Genomic DNA, 22469 nt, shown 5'->3' on the forward strand with positions numbered 1-22469 from the left:
AAGGAAGACGAGACACACAGCTGGACAATGGGGAAGGAAGACGAGATACACAGCTGGACAATGGGGAAGGAAGACGAGACACACAGCTGGACAATGGGGAAGGAAGACGAGACACACAGCTGGACAATGGGGAAGGAAGACGAGATACACAGCTGGACAATGGGGAAGGAAGACGAGACACACAGCTGGACAATGGGGAAGGAAGACGAGATACACAGCTGGACAATGGGGAAGGAAGACGAGACACACAGCTGGACAATGGGGAAGGAAGACGAGACACACAGCTGGACAATGGGGAAGGAAGACGAGACACACAGCTGGACAATGGGGAAGGATGACGAGACACACAGCTGGACAATGGGAAGGAAGACGAGACACACCGCTGGACAATGGGGAAGGAAGACGAGACACACAGCTGGACAATGGGGAAGGAAGACGAGATACACAGCTGGACAATGGGGAAGGAAGACGAGACACACAGCTGGACAATGGGGAAGGAAGACGAGACACACAGCTGGACAATGGGGAAGGAAGACGAGACACACAGCTGGACAATGGGGAAGGAAGACGAGACACACAGCTGGACAATGGGGAAGGAAGACGAGACACACAGCTGGACAATGGGGAAGGAAGACGAGACACACAGCTGGCTAATGGGGAAGGAAGACGAGACACACAGCTGGACAATGGGGAAGGAAGACGAGACACAGCTGGACAATGGGGAAGGAAGACGAGACACACAGCTGGACAATGGGGAAGGAAGACGAGACACACAGCTGGACAATGGGGAAGGAAGACGAGACACACAGCTGGACAATGGGGAAGGAAGACGAGACACACAGCTGGACAATGGGGAAGGAAGACGAGACACACAGCTGGACAATGGGGAAGGAAGACGAGACACACAGCTGGACAATGGGGAAGGAAGACGAGACACACAGCTGGACAATGGGGAAGGAAGACGAGACACACAGCTGGACAATGGGGAAGGAAGACGAGACACACCGCTGGACAATGGGGAAGGATGACGAGACACACCGCTGGACAATGGGGAAGGAAGACGACACACACAGCTGGACAATGGGGAAGGAAGACGAGACACACAGCTGGACAATGGGGAAGGATGACGAGACACACAGCTGGACAATGGGGAAGGAAGACGAGACACACAGCTGGACAATGGGGAAGGAAGACGAGACACACAGCTGGACAATGGGGAAGGAAGACGAGACACACAGCTGGACAATGGGGAAGGAAGACGAGACACACCGCTGGACAATGGGGAAGGAAGACGAGACACACCGCTGGACAATGGGGAAGGATGACGAGACACACAGCTGGACAATGGGGAAGGAAGACGAGACACACAGCTGGACAATGGGGAAGGATGACGAGACACACAGCTGGACAATGGGGAAGGAAGACGAGACACACAGCTGGACAATGGGGAAGGAAGACGAGACACACAGCTGGACAATGGGGAAGGAAGACGAGACACACAGCTGGACAATGGGGAAGGAAGACGAGACACACAGCTGGACAATGGGGAAGGAAGAAGAGACACACAGCTGGACAATGGGAAGGAAGAAGAGACACACAGCTGGACAATGGGGAAGGAAGACGAGACACACCGCTGGACAATGGGGAAGGAAGACGAGACACACAGCTGGACAATGGGGAAGGATGACGAGACACACAGCTGGACAATGGGGAAGGAAGACGAGACACACAGCTGGACAATGGGGAAGGATGACGAGACACACAGCTGGACAATGGGGAAGGAAGACGAGACACACAGCTGGAGAATGGGGAAGGAAGACGAGACACACCGCTGGACAATGGGGAAGGAAGACGAGACACACAGCTGGACAATGGGGAAGGAAGACGAGACACACCGCTGGACAATGGGGAAGGAAGACGAGACACACAGCTGGACAATGGGGAAGGATGACGAGACACACAGCTGGACAATGGGGAAGGAAGACGAGACACACCGCTGGACAATGGGGAAGGAAGACGAGACACACAGCTGGACAATGGGGAAGGAAGACGAGACACACAGCTGGACAATGGGGAAGGAAGACGAGACACACAGCTGGACAATGGGGAAGGAAGACGAGACACACAGCTGGACAATGGGGAAGGAAGACGAGACACACAGCTGGACAATGGGGAAGGAAGACGAGACACACAGCTGGACAATGGGGAAGGAAGACGAGACACACAGCTGGACAATGGGGAAGGAAGACGAGACACACAGCTGGACAATGGGAAGGAAGACGAGACACACCGCTGGACAATGGGGAAGGAAGACGAGACACACCGCTGGACAATGGGGAAGGAAGACGAGACACACAGCTGGACAATGGGGAAGGAAGACGAGACACACAGCTGGACAATGGGGAAGGAAGACGAGACACACAGCTGGACAATGGGGAAGGAAGACGAGACACACAGCTGGACAATGGGGAAGGAAGACGAGACACACCGCTGGACAATGGGGAAGGAAGACGAGACACACCGCTGGACAATGGGGAAGGAAGACGAGACACACCGCTGGACAATGGGGAAGGAAGACGAGACACACAGCTGGACAATGGGGAAGGAAGACGAGACACACAGCTGGACAATGGGGAAGGAAGACGAGACACACAGCTGGACAATGGGGAAGGAAGACGAGATACACAGCTGGACAATGGGGAAGGAAGACGAGACACACAGCTGGACAATGGGGAAGGAAGACGAGACACACAGCTGGACAATGGGGAAGGAAGACGAGACACACAGCTGGACAATGGGGAAGGAAGACGAGACACACAGCTGGACAATGGGGAAGGAAGACGAGACACACAGCTGGACAATGGGGAAGGAAGACGAGACACACAGCTGGACAATGGGGAAGGAAGACGAGACACACCGCTGGACAATGGGGAAGGAAGACGAGACACACCGCTGGACAATGGGGAAGGAAGACGAGACACACAGCTGGACAATGGGGAAGGAAGACGAGACACACAGCTGGACAATGGGGAAGGAAGACGAGACACACAGCTGGACAATGGGGAAGGAAGACGAGATACACAGCTGGACAATGGGGAAGGAAGACGAGACACACAGCTGGACAATGGGGAAGGAAGACGAGACACACAGCTGGACAATGGGGAAGGAAGACGAGACACACAGCTGGACAATGGGGAAGGAAGACGAGACACACAGCTGGACAATGGGGAAGGAAGACGAGACACACAGCTGGACAATGGGGAAGGAAGACGAGACACACAGCTGGACAATGGGGAAGGAAGACGAGACACACAGCTGGACAATGGGGAAGGAAGACGAGACACACAGCTGGACAATGGGGAAGGAAGACGAGATACACAGCTGGACAATGGGGAAGGAAGACGAGACACACAGCTGGACAATGGGGAAGGAAGACGAGACACACAGCTGGACAATGGGGAAGGAAGACGAGATACACAGCTGGACAATGGGGAAGGAAGACGAGACACACAGCTGGACAATGGGGAAGGAAGACGAGATACACAGCTGGACAATGGGGAAGGAAGACGAGACACACAGCTGGACAATGGGGAAGGAAGACGAGACACACAGCTGGACAATGGGGAAGGAAGACGAGACACACAGCTGGACAATGGGGAAGGATGACGAGACACACAGCTGGACAATGGGAAGGAAGACGAGACACACCGCTGGACAATGGGGAAGGAAGACGAGACACACAGCTGGACAATGGGGAAGGAAGACGAGATACACAGCTGGACAATGGGGAAGGAAGACGAGACACACAGCTGGACAATGGGGAAGGAAGACGAGACACACAGCTGGACAATGGGGAAGGAAGACGAGACACACAGCTGGACAATGGGGAAGGAAGACGAGATACACAGCTGGACAATGGGGAAGGAAGACGAGACACACAGCTGGACAATGGGGAAGGAAGACGAGACACACAGCTGGCTAATGGGGAAGGAAGACGAGACACACAGCTGGACAATGGGGAAGGAAGACGAGACACAGCTGGACAATGGGGAAGGAAGACGAGACACACAGCTGGACAATGGGGAAGGAAGACGAGACACACAGCTGGACAATGGGGAAGGAAGACGAGACACACAGCTGGACAATGGGGAAGGAAGACGAGACACACAGCTGGACAATGGGGAAGGAAGACGAGACACACAGCTGGACAATGGGGAAGGAAGACGAGACACACAGCTGGACAATGGGGAAGGAAGACGAGACACACAGCTGGACAATGGGGAAGGAAGACGAGACACACAGCTGGACAATGGGGAAGGAAGACGAGACACACCGCTGGACAATGGGGAAGGATGACGAGACACACCGCTGGACAATGGGGAAGGAAGACGACACACACAGCTGGACAATGGGGAAGGAAGACGAGACACACAGCTGGACAATGGGGAAGGATGACGAGACACACAGCTGGACAATGGGGAAGGAAGACGAGACACACAGCTGGACAATGGGGAAGGAAGACGAGACACACAGCTGGACAATGGGGAAGGAAGACGAGACACACAGCTGGACAATGGGGAAGGAAGACGAGACACACCGCTGGACAATGGGGAAGGAAGACGAGACACACCGCTGGACAATGGGGAAGGATGACGAGACACACAGCTGGACAATGGGGAAGGAAGACGAGACACACAGCTGGACAATGGGGAAGGATGACGAGACACACAGCTGGACAATGGGGAAGGAAGACGAGACACACAGCTGGACAATGGGGAAGGAAGACGAGACACACAGCTGGACAATGGGGAAGGAAGACGAGACACACAGCTGGACAATGGGGAAGGAAGACGAGACACACAGCTGGACAATGGGGAAGGAAGAAGAGACACACAGCTGGACAATGGGGAAGGAAGAAGAGACACACAGCTGGACAATGGGGAAGGAAGACGAGACACACCGCTGGACAATGGGGAAGGAAGACGAGACACACAGCTGGACAATGGGGAAGGATGACGAGACACACAGCTGGACAATGGGGAAGGAAGACGAGACACACAGCTGGACAATGGGGAAGGATGACGAGACACACAGCTGGACAATGGGGAAGGAAGACGAGACACACAGCTGGAGAATGGGGAAGGAAGACGAGACACACCGCTGGACAATGGGGAAGGAAGACGAGACACACAGCTGGACAATGGGGAAGGAAGACGAGACACACCGCTGGACAATGGGGAAGGAAGACGAGACACACAGCTGGACAATGGGGAAGGATGACGAGACACACAGCTGGACAATGGGGAAGGAAGACGAGACACACCGCTGGACAATGGGGAAGGAAGACGAGACACACAGCTGGACAATGGGGAAGGAAGACGAGACACACAGCTGGACAATGGGGAAGGAAGACGAGACACACAGCTGGACAATGGGGAAGGAAGACGAGACACACAGCTGGACAATGGGGAAGGAAGACGAGACACACAGCTGGACAATGGGGAAGGAAGACGAGACACACAGCTGGACAATGGGGAAGGATGAGGACACAATGAGCAGAACGGGGGAAAAACAGAGAGCTAGGAGGCACAGAAAGCTGGAGATGTAATCAGACTTACTATACAGAACATGTAGTTATGTTCTGGCCCACAACACAGCTTTGTTCTGGCTGAAGAAGCAGAGGGAGCTTGTCATTCACAGCTGTGTGGAGTTGGGAGTGATTGCACATTGATTGCAGTCCGGAGCGACACGCACACATGAATGTGACACACACTACTCTGTCTTCTCCAAGTCACTACAGCAGGGCTCGGCCACCTTTACCACTCAAAGAGCCATTTTGACCCGTTTCACAAATTACAGAAGACAAAGGGAGCCGCAATCATTCTCGCGAATATCTGCTGGTGGTCACCCAGATAACAGTAACAAGGGCGTGCTATGAAGCCATTGCCTTTGAAGCCTTCTACAACATGTACAGACATCTTGCCAGTCCAGCAACATGTTGTGTGTGGCTTCTGCAGATACACGTAGACGACTGCAAGGCATACTGGGTGACACAGAGTACATTGAAGGTTGTGATATAAACAATTTTAACACTCTTACTAGTATACCCAGAATGCTATGCATCCATTATGAATAGCATCATGGATGCCATATTATACACCCCGCTAGCACCCCCCCCCCCCCCATGCGTCAGTTGAGGTGGGCGGGGGGGTGTGGGGGGTGTAATATAGTCAGGAATAGTCATGGATGCAAAGGATTCTGGATATTTGTTGTGTTGCGTTTATGTTGTGTTACTGTGCGAATGTTCTCCAGAAATGTGTTTGTCATTCTTGTTTAGTGTGGGTTTACAGTGTGGTGCATATTAGTAAGAGTGTTAAAGTTATTTATATCACAACCTTCAGTGTACTCTGTGTCACCCACAATGTGTATCTGCGGAAGATGCACACAACATGTTGCTGGACTGGCAAGATGTCTGTACATGTTGTAGAAGGCTTCAAAGGCAATGGCTTCATAGCACGCCCTTATTACTGTTATGTGGGTGACCACCAGGGGTTATTGGTGAGAATGGTTGCGGCTCCCATTGTCTTCTTCATTTTGTGAAACGGGTCAAAATGTAGAGGGCGCTAAAAGTAAAGCAATCACGGAACACCCTCAATATTGTTGTCCGAGTGAAAATCAAAGAATGTTGACCCTGGGTGATGTCTGGAAGAGGCTCCCAGAACCGGAATACCCCCGTAACAATCGGGGGGGTCAGCGATTGTGCAGCTGAGCATCATCAGAGTGGCCAAAGAGCCACGGGTTGCCGACCCCTGCACTACACTGACATTGACTGGGTGTCCGTGTGCAGGTGTGTGCAGGTGTGTGCAGGTGTGTGCAGGTGTGTCCTCACTCTCCTGGACAAAAAGAGAGAGCGAGAGAGACAGAGAGACGTGCTGGTCCTCAAGTGACGACGTGATAAAAGCCCACCGTCACTTTATTATTATTATTATTGTAACTATTATTATTGTAACTATTATTATTATTATTGTTGAAACTTATTGACACAACCTTTGTCAAACCAGCAGAGTCCATGATGGACATGTCCAACCAGGAGTTGCAAGACCGACTCCAAGCATCTGGCCAGGTGAGTCACCCCTTCTGGTCCGTCATGTAGTCCGTGCTTGGTGGTGATATCACACAGTGTCATATGATCACTGTATTAAAGTCACAGAAGCATATGATCACTGTATTAAAGTCACAGAAGCATATGATGACTGATGCGTTAACGATACTATGTCGGCATCTAGTGGTCAACAGGGGAATAACAAGTAAAGTCAGCGTGTGTTTGACAGATGATTGATGCATTAATAACAATACTATGTCGGCATCTAGTGGTCAACAGGGGAATAACAAGTAAAGTCAGCGTGTGTTTGACAGATGATTGATGCATTAATAACAATACTATGTCGGCATCTAGTGGTCAACAGTGGAATAACAAGTAAAGTCAGCGTGTGTTTGACAGATGATTGATGCATTAATCAGCGAGCTGGATGTTGCACGTCGTTACCTGAAAGGAAAATTTGCAGCTCTGAAGATCCTGCAGGGAAAGGTAGTAACATTTTTTATTCTTTTAGTTTGACGTCTTTAAGACACCAAATCACAAACAAAAAAAGAATTGATTACCTTTCTATGAACCTCAACTAAGGTCATATCGCAGTTACGGCTGCTTGTAATCATGAATAATGGATGAATATTCATTATCACTTTACACTTGCTAATGCATTCGATCATTAAGTATTTTTACATATATTTTAAAAATATTTATTTACACCTTGCGGTAAAAAAATTCCAGCTACGTCGCCACAATTGTGACGTAAAATGTTCGGTGGTCTTTACAGCATTGTACTGTAAATGGATGTGGATATTCTGCCTCAGCCTTGAATGAACACTTGATGCATATAATGACAGCAGGATGATGATTCTATTTGTCTACATTCAAACATTCTTCTTCATACTGCATTCATATATGCTACTTTTAAACTTTCAAGCAGAGAGGGAAATCACAATTAAGTCCATTTAGCAAAAGTGTATTAATTAAATACTCTTCATTCTCTCGAGGGTGACTTTTTAAAAGAAAGAACAAATTAGTGGTGCTGCTAGCTTTTGTAGCAACACTTCTGCTGCATACTTTGCATATTGCTGTTGTCTGCTGGATATCTTCCCGCTTGAAGCCAAACCACCGCCAGATGATGGACCGCCTGCTCTTTATTTTGGGCATTCATTGTTCTTCCTCCATTTGTGAGCAGTTTGGCACCTTCTCTCTCTTGTAATGTCACTCACTCTGCTCCGCTTGCACCACCTGCCTCAGCTAACGTTAGCCATGCTGCTACCTCTCTGCTGGGCGAGGGTGTATGACGCTACACGCGCGAGAGTATGTGACTCATGAGGTGACAGTATGTGACGTGTGAGGTGACAGTATGTGACGTATGAGGTGACAGTATGTGACTCATGAGGTGACAGTATGTGACGTATGAGGTGACAGTATGTGACGTGTGAGGTGACAGTATGTGACGTGTGAGGTGACAATATGTGACGTGTGAGGTGACAGTATGTGACGTATGAGGTGACAGTATGTGATGTGTGAGGTGACAGTATGTGACTCATGAGGTGACAGTATGTGACGTATGAGGTGACAGTATGTGAGGTATGAGGTGACAGTATGTGACGTATGAGGTGACAGTATGTGACGTGTGAGGTGACAGTATGTGACGTATGAGGTGACAGTATGTGACGGATGAGGTGACAGTATGTGACGTATGAGGTGACAGTATGTGACGTGTGAGGTGACAGTATGTGACGTAGGAGGTGACAGTATGTGACGTATGAGGTGACAGTATGTGACGTATGAGGTGACAGTATGTGACGTGTGAGGTGACAGTATGTGACGTGTGAGGTGACAGTATGTGACGTATGAGGTGACAGTATGTGACGTGTGAGGTGACAGTATGTGACGTATGAGGTGACAGTATGTGACGTATGAGGTGACAGTATGTGACGTGTGAGGTGACAGTATGTGACGTGTGAGGTGACAGTATGTGACGTGTGAGGTGACAGTATGTGACGTGTGAGGTGACAGTATGTGACGTGTGAGGTGACAGTATGTGACGTGTGAGGTGACAGTATGTGACGTATGAGGTGACAGTATGTGACGTATGAGGTGACAGTATGTGACGTATGAGGTGACAGTATGTGACGTGTGAGGTGACAGTATGTGACGTATGAGGTGACAGTATGTGACGTATGAGGTGACAGTATGTGACGTATGAGGTGACAGTATGTGAGGTATGAGGTGACAGTATGTGACGTATGAGGTGACAGTATGTGACGTATGAGGTGACAGTATGTGACGTGTGAGGTGACAGTATGTGACGTATGAGGTGACAGTATGTGACGTGTGAGGTGACAGTATGTGACGTATGAGGTGACAGTATGTGACGTATGAGGTGACAGTATGTGACGTGTGAGGTGACAGTATGTGACGTGTGAGGTGACAGTATGTGACGTATGAGGTGACAGTATGTGACGTATGAGGTGACAGTATGTGACGTATGAGGTGACAGTATGTGACCTATGAGGTGACAGTATGTGACGTGCGAGGTGACAGTATGTGACGTGCGAGGTGACAGTATGTGACGTGCGAGGTGACAGTATGTGACGTGCGAGGTGACAGTATGTGACGTGCGAGGTGACAGTATGTGACGTATGAGGTGACAGTATGTGACGTATGAGGTGACAGTATGTGACGTATGAGGTGACAGTATGTGACGTGTGAGGTGACAGTATGTGACGTATGAGGTGACAGTATGTGACGTATGAGGTGACAGTATGTGACGTGCGAGGTGACAGTATGTGACGTATGAGGTGACAGTATGTGACGTGCGAGGTGACAGTATGTGACGTGCGAGGTGACAGTATGTGACGTGCGAGGTGACAGTATGTGACGTGCGAGGTGATAGTATGTGACGTATGAGGTGATAGTATGTGATGTATGAGGTGACAGTATGTGACGTGCGAGGTGACAGTATGTGACGTGCGAGGTGACAGTATGTGACGTGCGAGGTGACAGTATGTGACGTGCGAGGTGACAGTATGTGACGTGCGAGGTGACAGTATGTGACGTGCGAGGTGACAGTATGTGACGTGCGAGGTGACAGTATGTGACGTGCGAGGTGACAGTATGTGTCGTGCGAGGTGACAGTATGTGACGTATGAGGTGACAGTATGTGACGTGTGAGGTGACAGTATGTGACGTGTGAGGTGACAGTATGTGCCGTATGAGGTGACAGTATGTGACGTATGAGGTGACAGTATGTGACGTATGAGGTGACAGTATGTGACGTATGAGGTGACAGTATGTGACGTATGAGGTGACAGTATGTGACGTATGAGGTGACAGTATGTGACGTATGAGGTGACAGTATGTGACGTGTGAGGTGACAGTATGTGCCGTATGAGGTGACAGTATGTGACGTGTGAGGTGACAGTATCCATGACAATTCCTGACTATTTTATACACCCCGCTAGCTGCAAACCGCGCCACCTGTCACCTCACACGTCACATACTGTCACCTTACTCTTCACATACTGTCACCTCACACGTCAAATACAAAGGATTCTGGGTATTGTGTTGTGTTTATGTTGTGTTACTGGGAGGATGTCCTCCTGAAATGTGTTTGTCAATCTTGTTTGGCGTGGCTTCACAGCGTGGCGCATATTATTAAGAGTGTTAAAATGGTTTATATCACAACCATTAGTGTACTCTGTGTCACCCAGCATGCCTTGCAGTCGTGTGTGTGTTGCCGTGGAAGTCACACACAACATGATGCTGGACTGACAAGCAGATAGTACATGCTGTAGAGGGCGACAAGGTCAATGACTTCACAGCACGCACTAATACTTATTATCTGGGTGACTGCAGGTAGTCATTCAGGAGAATAATAGCGTCTCCTATTGTCTTCTACGTTTAATGACACGGGTCTTAATGGCTCTTCGAATGGCAAAGGATAGTGATCCCAGAACCATGCACATCGGATATTTCCGGATTGTTCAACCGCCACCCGCCCGAATCTAATTAAAGTCTATTTTTTGGTCATGTAACCCGCCCGACCCGCAGTCTCATCCGCGGACTCCGCGGATGAGACTGCAAACCGCGCATCTCTATCGCACGGAGACAAAGCATCTCTATAACACAGAGACAAAGCATCTCTATAACACGGAGACAAAGCATCTCTATAACACAGAGACAAAGCATCTCTATAACACGGAGACAAAACATCTCTATAACACAGAGACAAAGCATCTCTATAACACGGAGACAAAGCATCTCTATAACACGGAGACAAAGCCGCCATATATGTCTTGTATGACTATCTGGCCCCGCCCTAGGATGAGATGATGGTCACCTTTCAAAGATGTGCACTACTTGTACTGTTGTCACATTGGAGAGAATGTCTACAATTAGTGACAACACTCCATTGACTCACATTATTTCCAGACATCCATTGGCCACCATTAATGATGTGGCGGGCCACTTGAAATGAGGTGCCAGGCCACCATTAATGATGTGGCGGGCCACTTGAAATGAGGTGCCAGGCCACATTAATGATGTGGCGGGCCACTTGAAATGAGGTGCCAGGCCACCATTAATGATGTGGCGGGCCACTTGAAATGAGGTGCCAGGCCACCATTAATGATGTGGCGGGCCACTTGAAATGAGGTGCCAGGCCACCATTAATGATGTGGCGGGCCACTTGAAATGAGGTGCCAGGCCACCATTAATGATGTGGCGGGCCACTTGAAATGAGGTGCCAGGCCACATTAATGATGTGGCGGGCCACTTGAAATGAGGTGCCAGGCCACCATTAATGATGTGGCGGGCCACTTGAAATGAGGTGCCAGGCCACCATTAATGATGTGGCGGGCCACTTGAAATGAGGTGCCAGGCCACATTAATGATGTGGCGGGCCACTTGAAATGAGGTGCCAGGCCACCATTAATGATGTGGCGGGCCACTTGAAATGAGGTGCCAGGCCACCATTAATGATGTGGCGGGCCATGTAAAATGATGTACGGGACACAATCAATGACATGGCCAATGTTGCCCAGAAACCATCCAAAACTTCAGAAGGGTTCTTCAACATCTCCTGAAAACATCCACACAATCTAAATCCATCCATCCATTTTCTACCGCTTGTCTCGTTCGGGGTCGCTGGAGCCAATCTCAGCTAAATTCGGGTGGAATGATCCACATATTCAATCTTAATGATCCACATATTCAATCTTAATGATCCACATATTCATGATCCACATATTCAATCTTAATGATCCACATATTCAATCTTAATGATCCACACATTCAATCTAAATAATCCACATGTTCAACCCTAATGATCCACATATTCAATCTTAATGATCCACATATTCAATCTTAATGATCCACACATTCAATCTAAATGATCCACATGTTCAATCTAAATGATCCACATATTCAACCTTAATGATCCACATATTCAATCTTAATGATCCACATATTCAATCTTAATGATCCACACATTCAATCTAAATGATCCACATGTTCAATCTTAATGATCCACATGTTCAATCTTAATGATCCATATATTCAATCTTAATGATCCACATGTTCAATTTTAATGATCCACATGTTCAATCTTAATGATCCACATATTCAATCTTAATGGTTCACATGTTCAATCTTAATGATCCACATGTTCAATCTTAATGATCCACATGTTCAATCTTAATGATCCACATATTCAATCTTAATGGTTCACATGTTCAATCTTAATGATCCACATGTTCAATCTTAATGATCCACATGTTCATACGGACATGTTTTGCGAGTGTGACAAGTTGCATTAGCATTGCCATGCTAACAGCTGATGGTGCTATTTTGCGCTGGCTAGTTTGCATATCTTCCCCGTGAATGTGTGGGTTCCCTCCGGGTACTCTGGCTTCCCCCCACCTCCAAAGACATGCACCTGGGGATAGGCCCCTCCCACCTCCAAAGTCATGCACCTGGGGATAGGCCCCTCCCACCTCCAAAGTCATGCACCTGGGGATAGGCCCCTCCCACCTCCAAAGACATGCACCTGGGGATAGGCCCCTCCCACCTCCAAAGACATGCACCTGGGGATAGACCCCTCCCACCTCCAAAGACATGCACCTGGGGATAGGCCCCTCCCACCTCCAAAGACATGCACCTGGGGATAGGCCCCTCCCACCTCCAAAGACATGCACCTGGGGATAGACCCCTCCCACCTCCAAAGACATGCACCTGGGGATAGGCCCCTCCCACCTCCAAAGACATGCACCTGGGGATAGACCCCTCCCACCTCCAAAGACATGCACCTGGGGATAGGCCCCTCCCACCTCCAAAGACATGCACCTGGGGATAGGTTGATTGGCAACACTAAACTCACATTCACAGTGTGAATGTGAGTGTGAATGGATGACTATTTTCCCAAGAAGTGTGCTTGAATTGTAATATTGGAGTTCTTGATAAGTACCTTGATGGTCACAACCCAATGAGGAAAGAGCTGGAGGAGTCACATGACTGTCATGTGACAGGAAGCGCAAACGTGTCAAGAAGTCTTTGGAAGGTTGGAAGTGTCATCAATAACTATCTGTGGTTTGAACACAGTACAAGTCAAAGTCAATAACTATCTGTGGTTTGAACACAGTACAAGTCAAAGTCAATAACTATCTGTGGTTTGAACACAGTACAAGTCAAAGTCAATAACTACCTGTGGTTTGAACACAGTACAAGTCAAAGTCAATAACTACCTGTGGTTTGAACACAGTACAAGTCAAAGTCAATAACTATCTGTGGTTTGAACACAGTACAAGTCAAAGTCAATAACTACCTGTGGTTTGAACACAGTACAAGTCAAAGTCAATAACTATCTGTGGTTTGAACACAGTACAAGTCAAAGTCAATAACTATCTGTGGTTTGAACACAGTACAAGTCAAAGTCAATAACTATCTGTGGTTTGAACACAGTACAAGTCAAAGTCAATAACTACCTGTGGTTTGAACACAGTACAAGTCAAAGTCAATAACTATCTGTGGTTTGAACACAGTACAAGTAAAAGTCAATAACTAACTGTGGTTTGAACACAGTACAAGTCAAAGTCAATAACTATCTGTGGTTTGAACACAGTACAAGTCAAAGTCAATAACTATCTGTGGTTTGAACACAGTACAAGTCAAAGTCAATAACTATCTGTGGTTTGAACACAGTACAAGTCAAAGTCAATAACTATCTGTGGTTTGAACACAGTACAAGTCAAAGTCAATAACTACCTGTGGTTTGAACACAGTACAAGTCAAAGTCAATAACTATCTGTGGTTTGAACACAGTACAAGTCAAAGTCAATAACTATCTGTGGTTTGAACACAGTACAAGTCAAAGTCAATAACTATCTGTGGTTTGAACACAGTACAAGTCAAAGTCAATAACTACCTGTGGTTTGAACACAGTACAAGTCAAAGTCAATAACTACCTGTGGTTTGAACACAGTACAAGTCAAAGTCAATAACTATCTGTGGTTTGAACACAGTACAAGTCAAAGTCAATAACTATCTGTGGTTTGAACACAGTACAAGTCAAAGTCAATAACTACCTGTGGTTTGAACACAGTACAAGTCAAAGTCAATAACTATCTGTGGTTTGAACACAGTACAAGTCAAAGTCAATAACTATCTGTGGTTTGAACACAGTACAAGTCAAAGTCAATAACTATCTGTGGTTTGAACACAGTACAAGTCAAAGTCAATAACTATCTGTGGTTTGAACACAGTACAAGTCAAAGTCAATAACTATCTGTGGTTTGAACACAGTACAAGTCAAAGTCAATAACTACTTGTGGTTTGAACACAGTACAAGTCAAAGTCAATAACTATCTGTGGTTTGAACACAGTACAAGTCAAAGTCAATAACTATCTGTGGTTTGAACACAGTACAAGTCAAAGTCAATAACTATCTGTGGTTTGAACACAGTACAAGTCAAAGTCAATAACTACCTGTGGTTTGAACACAGTACAAGTCAAAGTCAATAACTATCTGTGGTTTGAACACAGTACAAGTCAAAGTCAATAACTACCTGTGGTTTGAACACAGTACAAGTCAAAGTCAATAACTACCTGTGGTTTGAACACAGTACAAGTCAAAGTCAATAACTACCTGTGGTTTGAACACAGTACAAGTCAAAGTCAATAACTATCTGTGGTTTGAACACAGTACAAGTCAAAGTCAATAACTATCTGTGGTTTGAACACAGTACAAGTCAAAGTCAATAACTACCTGTGGTTTGAACACAGTACAAGTCAAAGTCAATAACTATCTGTGGTTTGAACACAGTACAAGTCAAAGTCAATAACTATCTGTGGTTTGAACACAGTACAAGTCAAAGTCAATAACTATCTGTGGTTTGAACACAGTACAAGTCAAAGTTAATAACTATCTGTGGTTTGAACACAGTACAAGTCAAAGTCAATAACTATCTGTGGTTTGAACACAGTACAAGTCAAAGTCAATAACTATCTGTGGTTTGAACACAGTACAAGTCAAAGTCAATAACTATCTGTGGTTTGAACACAGTACAAGTCAAAGTCAATAACTACCTGTGGTTTGAACACAGTACAAGTCAAAGTCAATAACTACCTGTGGTTTGAACACAGTACAAGTCAAAGTCAATAACTACCTGTGGTTTGAACACAGTACAAGTCAAAGTCAATAACTATCTGTGGTTTGAACACAGTACAAGTCAAAGTCAATAACTATCTGTGGTTTGAACACAGTACAAGTCAAAGTCAATAACTATCTGTGGTTTGAACACAGTACAAGTCAAAGTCAATAACTATCTGTGGTTTGAACACAGTACAAGTCAAAGTCAATAACTATCTGTGGTTTGAACACAGTACAAGTCAAAGTCAATAACTACCTGTGGTTTGAACACAGTACAAGTCAAAGTCAATAACTATCTGTGGTTTGAACACAGTACAAGTCAAAGTCAATAACTATCTGTGGTTTGATGTTGTGTTGTTGTTGCTTTATTGTTGTCGTTGTCTTATTGTTATTTTGATGTCGTTGCTGTGTTGTTGTTTTGTTGTTGTTGTGTTTTTCTTGTTTATGTTGATGTCTTTATATTATTTTTTTGTTGTTGTCATATTGTTGTTGTCTTGCCGTTGCTGTCTTCTTGTTCTTATTTTGTTGTTGTCATATTGTTATTGTTGTTATCTTGTTGTTTTTGTCTTGTTTTTGTTGTGTTGTTGTCTTGACGTTGCCTTATCTTTGTTGTGTTCTTGTTGTCTTGTATTTGTTTACTTTTTGTCTTATTGTTGTTGTCTTGTTGTTGTTGTTGACTCAGGCCATCCTCGACAGAGCAACAAGTCACACTCAAAGCTTGCTGCACAAAAGTGAGGAGAGGGCCAAAGCACTGGAGACGGTAATATGTTTTCAATCAATCAATCAATCAATCAATCAATCAATCATTGACCATGTTATACAACAAGCCTCAGCTTTGTTTGTTTTTTGTGCCTTTTTCCCCCCTTTGTTTATTTCCTGTATGATAGACGTCAACAATTCATCTCCAAGAAGCAAACTAACATGCCTTCTTTGTTTGTTTACTGCCTTGTTTATTTTTTTCTTCTTTGTTTAAGTTTGTTGCATTGCTGTTGTTGCTGTTGTTGTGTCATCGTTTACTATCTTGCTGTTCTTTATTGTACTACTTTGTTGTTGTTTGTTTACTGCCTTGTTTGCATTTATTGCGTTGCTGTTGTTGTTGTTCATTGTTTACTACTTTTTGTTCTTTTTTGTGCTACCTTTTTGTTGTTCGTTGTTTACTGCCTTGTTATTGTGTTTGTTAACTTCTTTGTTGTTGTTGTTTATTGTTTACTGCCTTGTTTTTATTTTTTGAATCTATTGTGGTTTTTACTGCCTTGTTATTGTTTATTGTTTACTGACTTGTTTATAGTTTACTACATTGTTGTTGATTATTATGCCTTGTTGTTTATTTTCTACTGCCTTGCTGTTGTTTGTTTACTGCCTCGATGTTGCTTATTGTTTACTGCTTTGATGTTGTTATTTGGTGTTTACTACCCTGTTGTTGTTTATTGTTTACTGCTTTGTTGTTTATTGATTACTGCCTTGTTGTTGTGGTTTATTGTATACTGCCTTTTGTTGTTCATTGCTTACTTCTTTGTTGTTTTTTTATTGTTTACTGCCTTGTTGTTCTTTACTATGTTGTTGTTCATTGTTTACTGTCTTGTTGTTGATTGTTGTTTATGTACACTACTACAACTACTTGAAAGTTAACTACTAAAACTACTATAACGTACTATATACTAATACAACTACTATAAAGTACTATACATTATCACAACTACTATAAAGTACAATATACTAATACAACTACTGTAAAGGACTATACACTAATACAACTACTATGTACTAAAACAACGACTGTAAAGTTCTATACACTAATACAACTACTATATACTAATACAACTACTACAAAGTACTTTACACTACTACAACTATTATAAAGTACTATACATTATCACAACAACTGTAAAGTTCTATAAATTACTACAACTACTATAAAGTACTATACATTATCACAACTACTATAAAGTACAATATACTAATACAACTACTGTAAAGGACTATACACTACAACAACTACTATATACTAATACAACTACTGTAAAGTACTATACACTATTACAACTACTACAAAGTACTTCATACTACTACAACTATAATAAAGTACTACAGACAAATACAACTACCACAAAGAACTATACATTACTACAGTTACTATACCGTGCTATTCACTACTGTAAAGTACTATAGACTACGAAAACTACTATAAAGTACTATTCACGACTGCAAAGTACTATACACTACTACAACAAACACAAAGTACTATACACTACTAAAACTATTATAAAGTGCTATTCACTTCTATAAAGTACTAAACACCATTACAACTACCATGAAGTACTAGACACCACTAAAACTACTCTAAAGTGCTATTCACTACTGTAAAGTACTATAGACTACTACAACTACCATGAAGTACTATAGACTATTAAAAATGTGTTTTGTGTATACTGGGTCCAGGAAGCAAACATCAGACATTAAAGTTAATTGAATCCTACTATACTCTAATAGAGTACAACTACTACCAAGTACACTACTAGAGTACAACAACTATAAAATACACTACCGAAGTACAACTACTAGGAAGTACTTAACAGGTGTTTTGTGTGTACTGGGTCCAGGAAGCAAATATCAGAAAATAAAGTTCTTTGGATTCCACTATACACTACTAGAGTACAACTACTACAAAGTACACTACCATAGTACAACTACTACAAAGTACACTACCAGGGTACGACTACTAGGAAGTACTAAACAGGTGGTTTGTGTGTACTGCGTCCAGGAAGCAAACATCTGCCATTAAAGTTCCTTGAATCTATTATACACTACGAGTGTACGATTACTACAAAGTGCACTACCAGAGTACAACTACTTCAAAGTACACTACCATAGTACAACTACTACAAAGTACACTACCAGAGTACAACTACTAGGAAATACTAAACAGGTGTTTTGTGTGTACTGTGTCCAGGAAGCAAAAATCAGCCATTAAAGTTCCTTGAGTCCTCTTATACACTACTAGAGTACAACTACTACAAAGTACAGTACCAGAGTACAACTACTAGGAAGTACTAAAGAAGTGTTTTGTGTGCAGGAAGTGAACAGCTTGCAGTGGGAGTTGAGTTTCAAGCAGTTGCAGATGAAGAAGAATGAGCAGTCGTGGGAGCAGAAATACTGCATGTGAGCTTGATAGTACTCCCAAATCTAACATACTATGTGTGCAGTATTTCCCAAAGTACTCCCTAAGTTTTTACTGTGACTGGAGTCAGAATGCTGAGCGAGAAGAAGACACTGGCAGACAAACTGGAGGAGAGAGACAGAGAAGTTGAGAGGCTGCAAGTGGAAAACTCGGGTAAAGAAAAACTTCCACCTTTCATCAAAACTATTGTAATATCTCACAAAAGTACTTGGATCCTATATCTTATGTACCATCAAGTACATTTTCAAGTACCACATCAAGTCCTTTCTGTATACCAATTCATTCTTCTATTAATCAACCTCAGCTCTCCAGTGCTGGCAGCACTCATGCAGCCTCACCACATGCTTGACGCAACCATCTCGTCTTTGTGTGCAGTGTGGAGGCTGCATGAGTGCTGCCAACATCTCGTCTTTGTGTGCAGTGTGGAGGCTGCATGAGTGCTGCCAACATCTCGTCTTTGTGTGCGGTGTGGAGGCTGCATGAGTGCTACCAACATCTCGTCTTTGTGTGCAGTGTGGTGGCTGCATGAGTGCTGCCAACATCTCGTCTTTGTGTGCAGTGTGGAGGCTGCATGAGTGCTGCCAACATGTCGTCTTTGTGTGCATGGATGTGTGTGCAGTGTGGAGGCTGCATGAGTGCTGCCAACATCTTGTCTTTGTGTGCATGGATGTGTGTGCAGTGTGGAGGCTGCATGAGTGCTGCCAACATCTCGTCTTTGTGTGCAGTGTGGAGGCTGCATGAGTGCTGCCAACATGTCGTGTTTGTGTGCACGGATGTGTGTGCAGTGTGGAAGCTGCATGAGTGCTGCCAACATCTCGTCTTTGTGTGCAGTGTGGAGGCTGCATGAGTGCTGCCAACATCTCGTCTTTGTGTGCGGTGTGGAGGCTGCATGAGTGCTGCCAACATCTCGTCTTTGTGTGCAGTGTGGAGGCTGCATGAGTGCTGCCAACATCTCGTCTTTGTGTGCAGTGTGGAGGCTGCATGAGTGCTGCCAACATCTCGTCTTTGTGTGCAGTGTGGAGGCTGCATGAGTGCTGCCAACATCTCGTCTTTGTGTGCGGTGTGGAGGCTGCATGAGTGCTGCCAACATCTCGTCTTTGTGTGCAGTGTGGAGGCTGCATGAGTGCTGCCAACATCTCGTCTTTGTGTGCAGTGTGGAGGCTGCATGAGTGCTACCAACATCTCGTCTTTGTGTGCAGTGTGGTGGCTGCATGAGTGCTGCCAACATCTCGTCTTTGTGTGCAGTGTGGAGGCTGCATGAGTGCTGCCAACATCTCGTCTTTGTGTGCAGTGTGGAGGCTGCATGAGTGCTGCCAACATCTCGTCTTTGTGTGCAGTGTGGAGGCTGCATGAGTGCTGCCAACATCTCGTCTTTGTGTGCGGTGTGGAGGCTGCATGAGTGCTGCCAACATCTCGTCTTTGTGTGCAGTGTGGAGGCTGCATGAGTGCTGCCAACATCTCGTCTTTGTGTGCAGTGTGGAGGCTGCATGAGTGCTACCAACATCTCGCCTTTGTGTGCAGTGTGGAGGCTGCATGAGTGCTGCCAACATCTCGTCTTTGTGTGCAGTGTGGAGGCTGCATGAGTGCTGCCAACATCTCGCCTTTGTGTGCAGTGTGGAGGCTGCATGAGTGCTGCCAACATCTCGTCTTTGTGTGCAGTGTGGAGGCTGCATGAGTGCTACCAACATCTCGCCTTTGTGTGCAGTGTGGAGGCTGCATGAGTGCTACCAACATCTCGTCTTTGTGTGCAGTGTGGTGGCTGCATGAGTGCTGCCAACATCTCGTCTTTGTGTGCAGTGTGGAGGCTGCATGAGTGCTGCCAACATGTCGTCTTTGTGTGCATGGATGTGTGTGCAGTGTGGAGGCTGCATGAGTGCTGCCAACATCTTGTCTTTGTGTGCATGGATGTGTGTGCAGTGTGGAGGCTGCATGAGTGCTGCCAACATCTCGTCTTTGTGTGCAGTGTGGAGGCTGCATGAGTGCTGCCAACATGTCGTGTTTGTGTGCACGGATGTGTGTGCAGTGTGGAAGCTGCATGAGTGCTGCCAACATCTCGTCTTTGTGTGCATGGATGTGTGTGCAGTGTGGAGGCTGCATGAGTGCTGCCAACATCTCGTCTTTGTGTGCAGCGTGGAGGCTGCATGAGTGCTGCCAACATCTCGTCTTTGTGTGCATGGATGTGTGTGCAGTGTGGAGGCTGCATGAGTGCTGCCAACATCTCGTCTTTGTGTGCAGTGTGGAGGCTGCATGAGTGCTGCCAACATCTCGTCTTTGTGTGCAGTGTGGAGGCTGCATGAGTGCTGCCAACATGTCGTGTTTGTGTGCATGGATGGGTGTGCAGTGTGGAAGCTGCATGAGTGCTGCCAACATCTCGTCTTTATGTGCATGGATGTGTGTGCAGTGTGGAGGCTGCATGAGTGCTGCCAACATCTCGTCTTTGTGTGCTGTGTGGAGGCTGCATGAGTGCTGCCAACATCTCGTCTTTGTGTGCATGGATGTGTGTGCAGTGTGGAGGCTGCATGAGTGCTGCCAATTTGACACAATGACCTTGCCTTTGTGTTTCTTTACATGCATGGATGTGTGCAGTGTTGAGGCTGCATGAGTGCTCGGAGATTGTTTCCATGCTGAAGGTGACGGAACAGAACACTCACCTAAGAAACAAAGATCAGTTTTGGCCTGAGAGGAACGTCAGTCTTCTGGAGGTCAGAACATGTCACTCACCTTATTTTGCTCTCTGGTATCAAACATCCTTCATACTACTTTATACTCTTGCATGTACATACAGTATGTACTACATATTAAACGCTCCATACCAGCATGTACATACAGTATGTACTACATAGTATACAGTATATACCAGCATGTACATTACATAACAGTACATACATACAGTGTGTATTAAATAGTGTACATTACATAACAGTATATACATACAGTGTGTATTAAATAGTGTACATTACATAACAGTATATACATACAGTGTGTATTAAATAGTATACATTACATAACAGTAAATACATACAGTGTGTATTAAATAGTATACATTACAAAGCAGCATATACTGTACATACTGTATGTTCATTGTATAATGCATCTTTCCCAAAAGAATCATACATGAATATTATTGCTGGCCATGATGATTGTATACAAATGAGTCATTACTAATGCAATTGTAATTTTTGTAAATCATCCACCGCTTGTCCCCACTGTGAGCCGAGGAGGACAAGCGGTGGAAAATGAATGGATGGATCCCAACTTTGCGTGCACTTTCTCTGAATGATTGTTGTTCTCCTGTTGTTCAGCCTGCTGTGCAGAGAGAAGCCTGCAGGTGTCACTGTTGTACTGAACCCTGCCCGTGCATGCAGGGAAGAACTTGCCAGAAGAAGCTGCTCCAACTTCAGCAGGAGGTGAATGTTGCAAAATTGTAACACCTTTCATCACCAATACAACTTGTAACACCTTTCATCACCAATACAACTTGTAACACCTTTCATCACCAATACAACTTGTAACACCTTTCATCACCAATACAACTTGTAACACGT

At 45.7% G+C, this 22469-nt stretch overlaps 1 protein-coding gene across 1 annotated transcript in view; it reads left to right on the forward strand.

Annotated features, from left to right (window-relative positions):
• LOC133543721 (cell cycle checkpoint protein RAD17-like) overlaps nt 1-22469 on the forward strand; it is a 125705-nt gene that overhangs the window by 91389 nt on the left and 11847 nt on the right. The window contains exons 17-23 of the mRNA XM_061888506.1: nt 7062-7123; nt 7502-7588; nt 16429-16506; nt 18820-18905; nt 18995-19077; nt 21511-21626; nt 22227-22331. Of these exons, the coding sequence (XP_061744490.1) occupies nt 7062-7123; nt 7502-7588; nt 16429-16506; nt 18820-18905; nt 18995-19077; nt 21511-21626; nt 22227-22331 (617 nt within the window). The remainder of the gene's footprint in view (nt 1-7061; nt 7124-7501; nt 7589-16428; nt 16507-18819; nt 18906-18994; nt 19078-21510; nt 21627-22226; nt 22332-22469) is intronic.

The sequence above is a fragment of the Nerophis ophidion genome, linkage group LG01 (genome assembly GCF_033978795.1).
Source record: "Nerophis ophidion isolate RoL-2023_Sa linkage group LG01, RoL_Noph_v1.0, whole genome shotgun sequence".
In the NCBI taxonomy this organism is placed as follows: domain Eukaryota; kingdom Metazoa; phylum Chordata; class Actinopteri; order Syngnathiformes; family Syngnathidae; genus Nerophis; species Nerophis ophidion.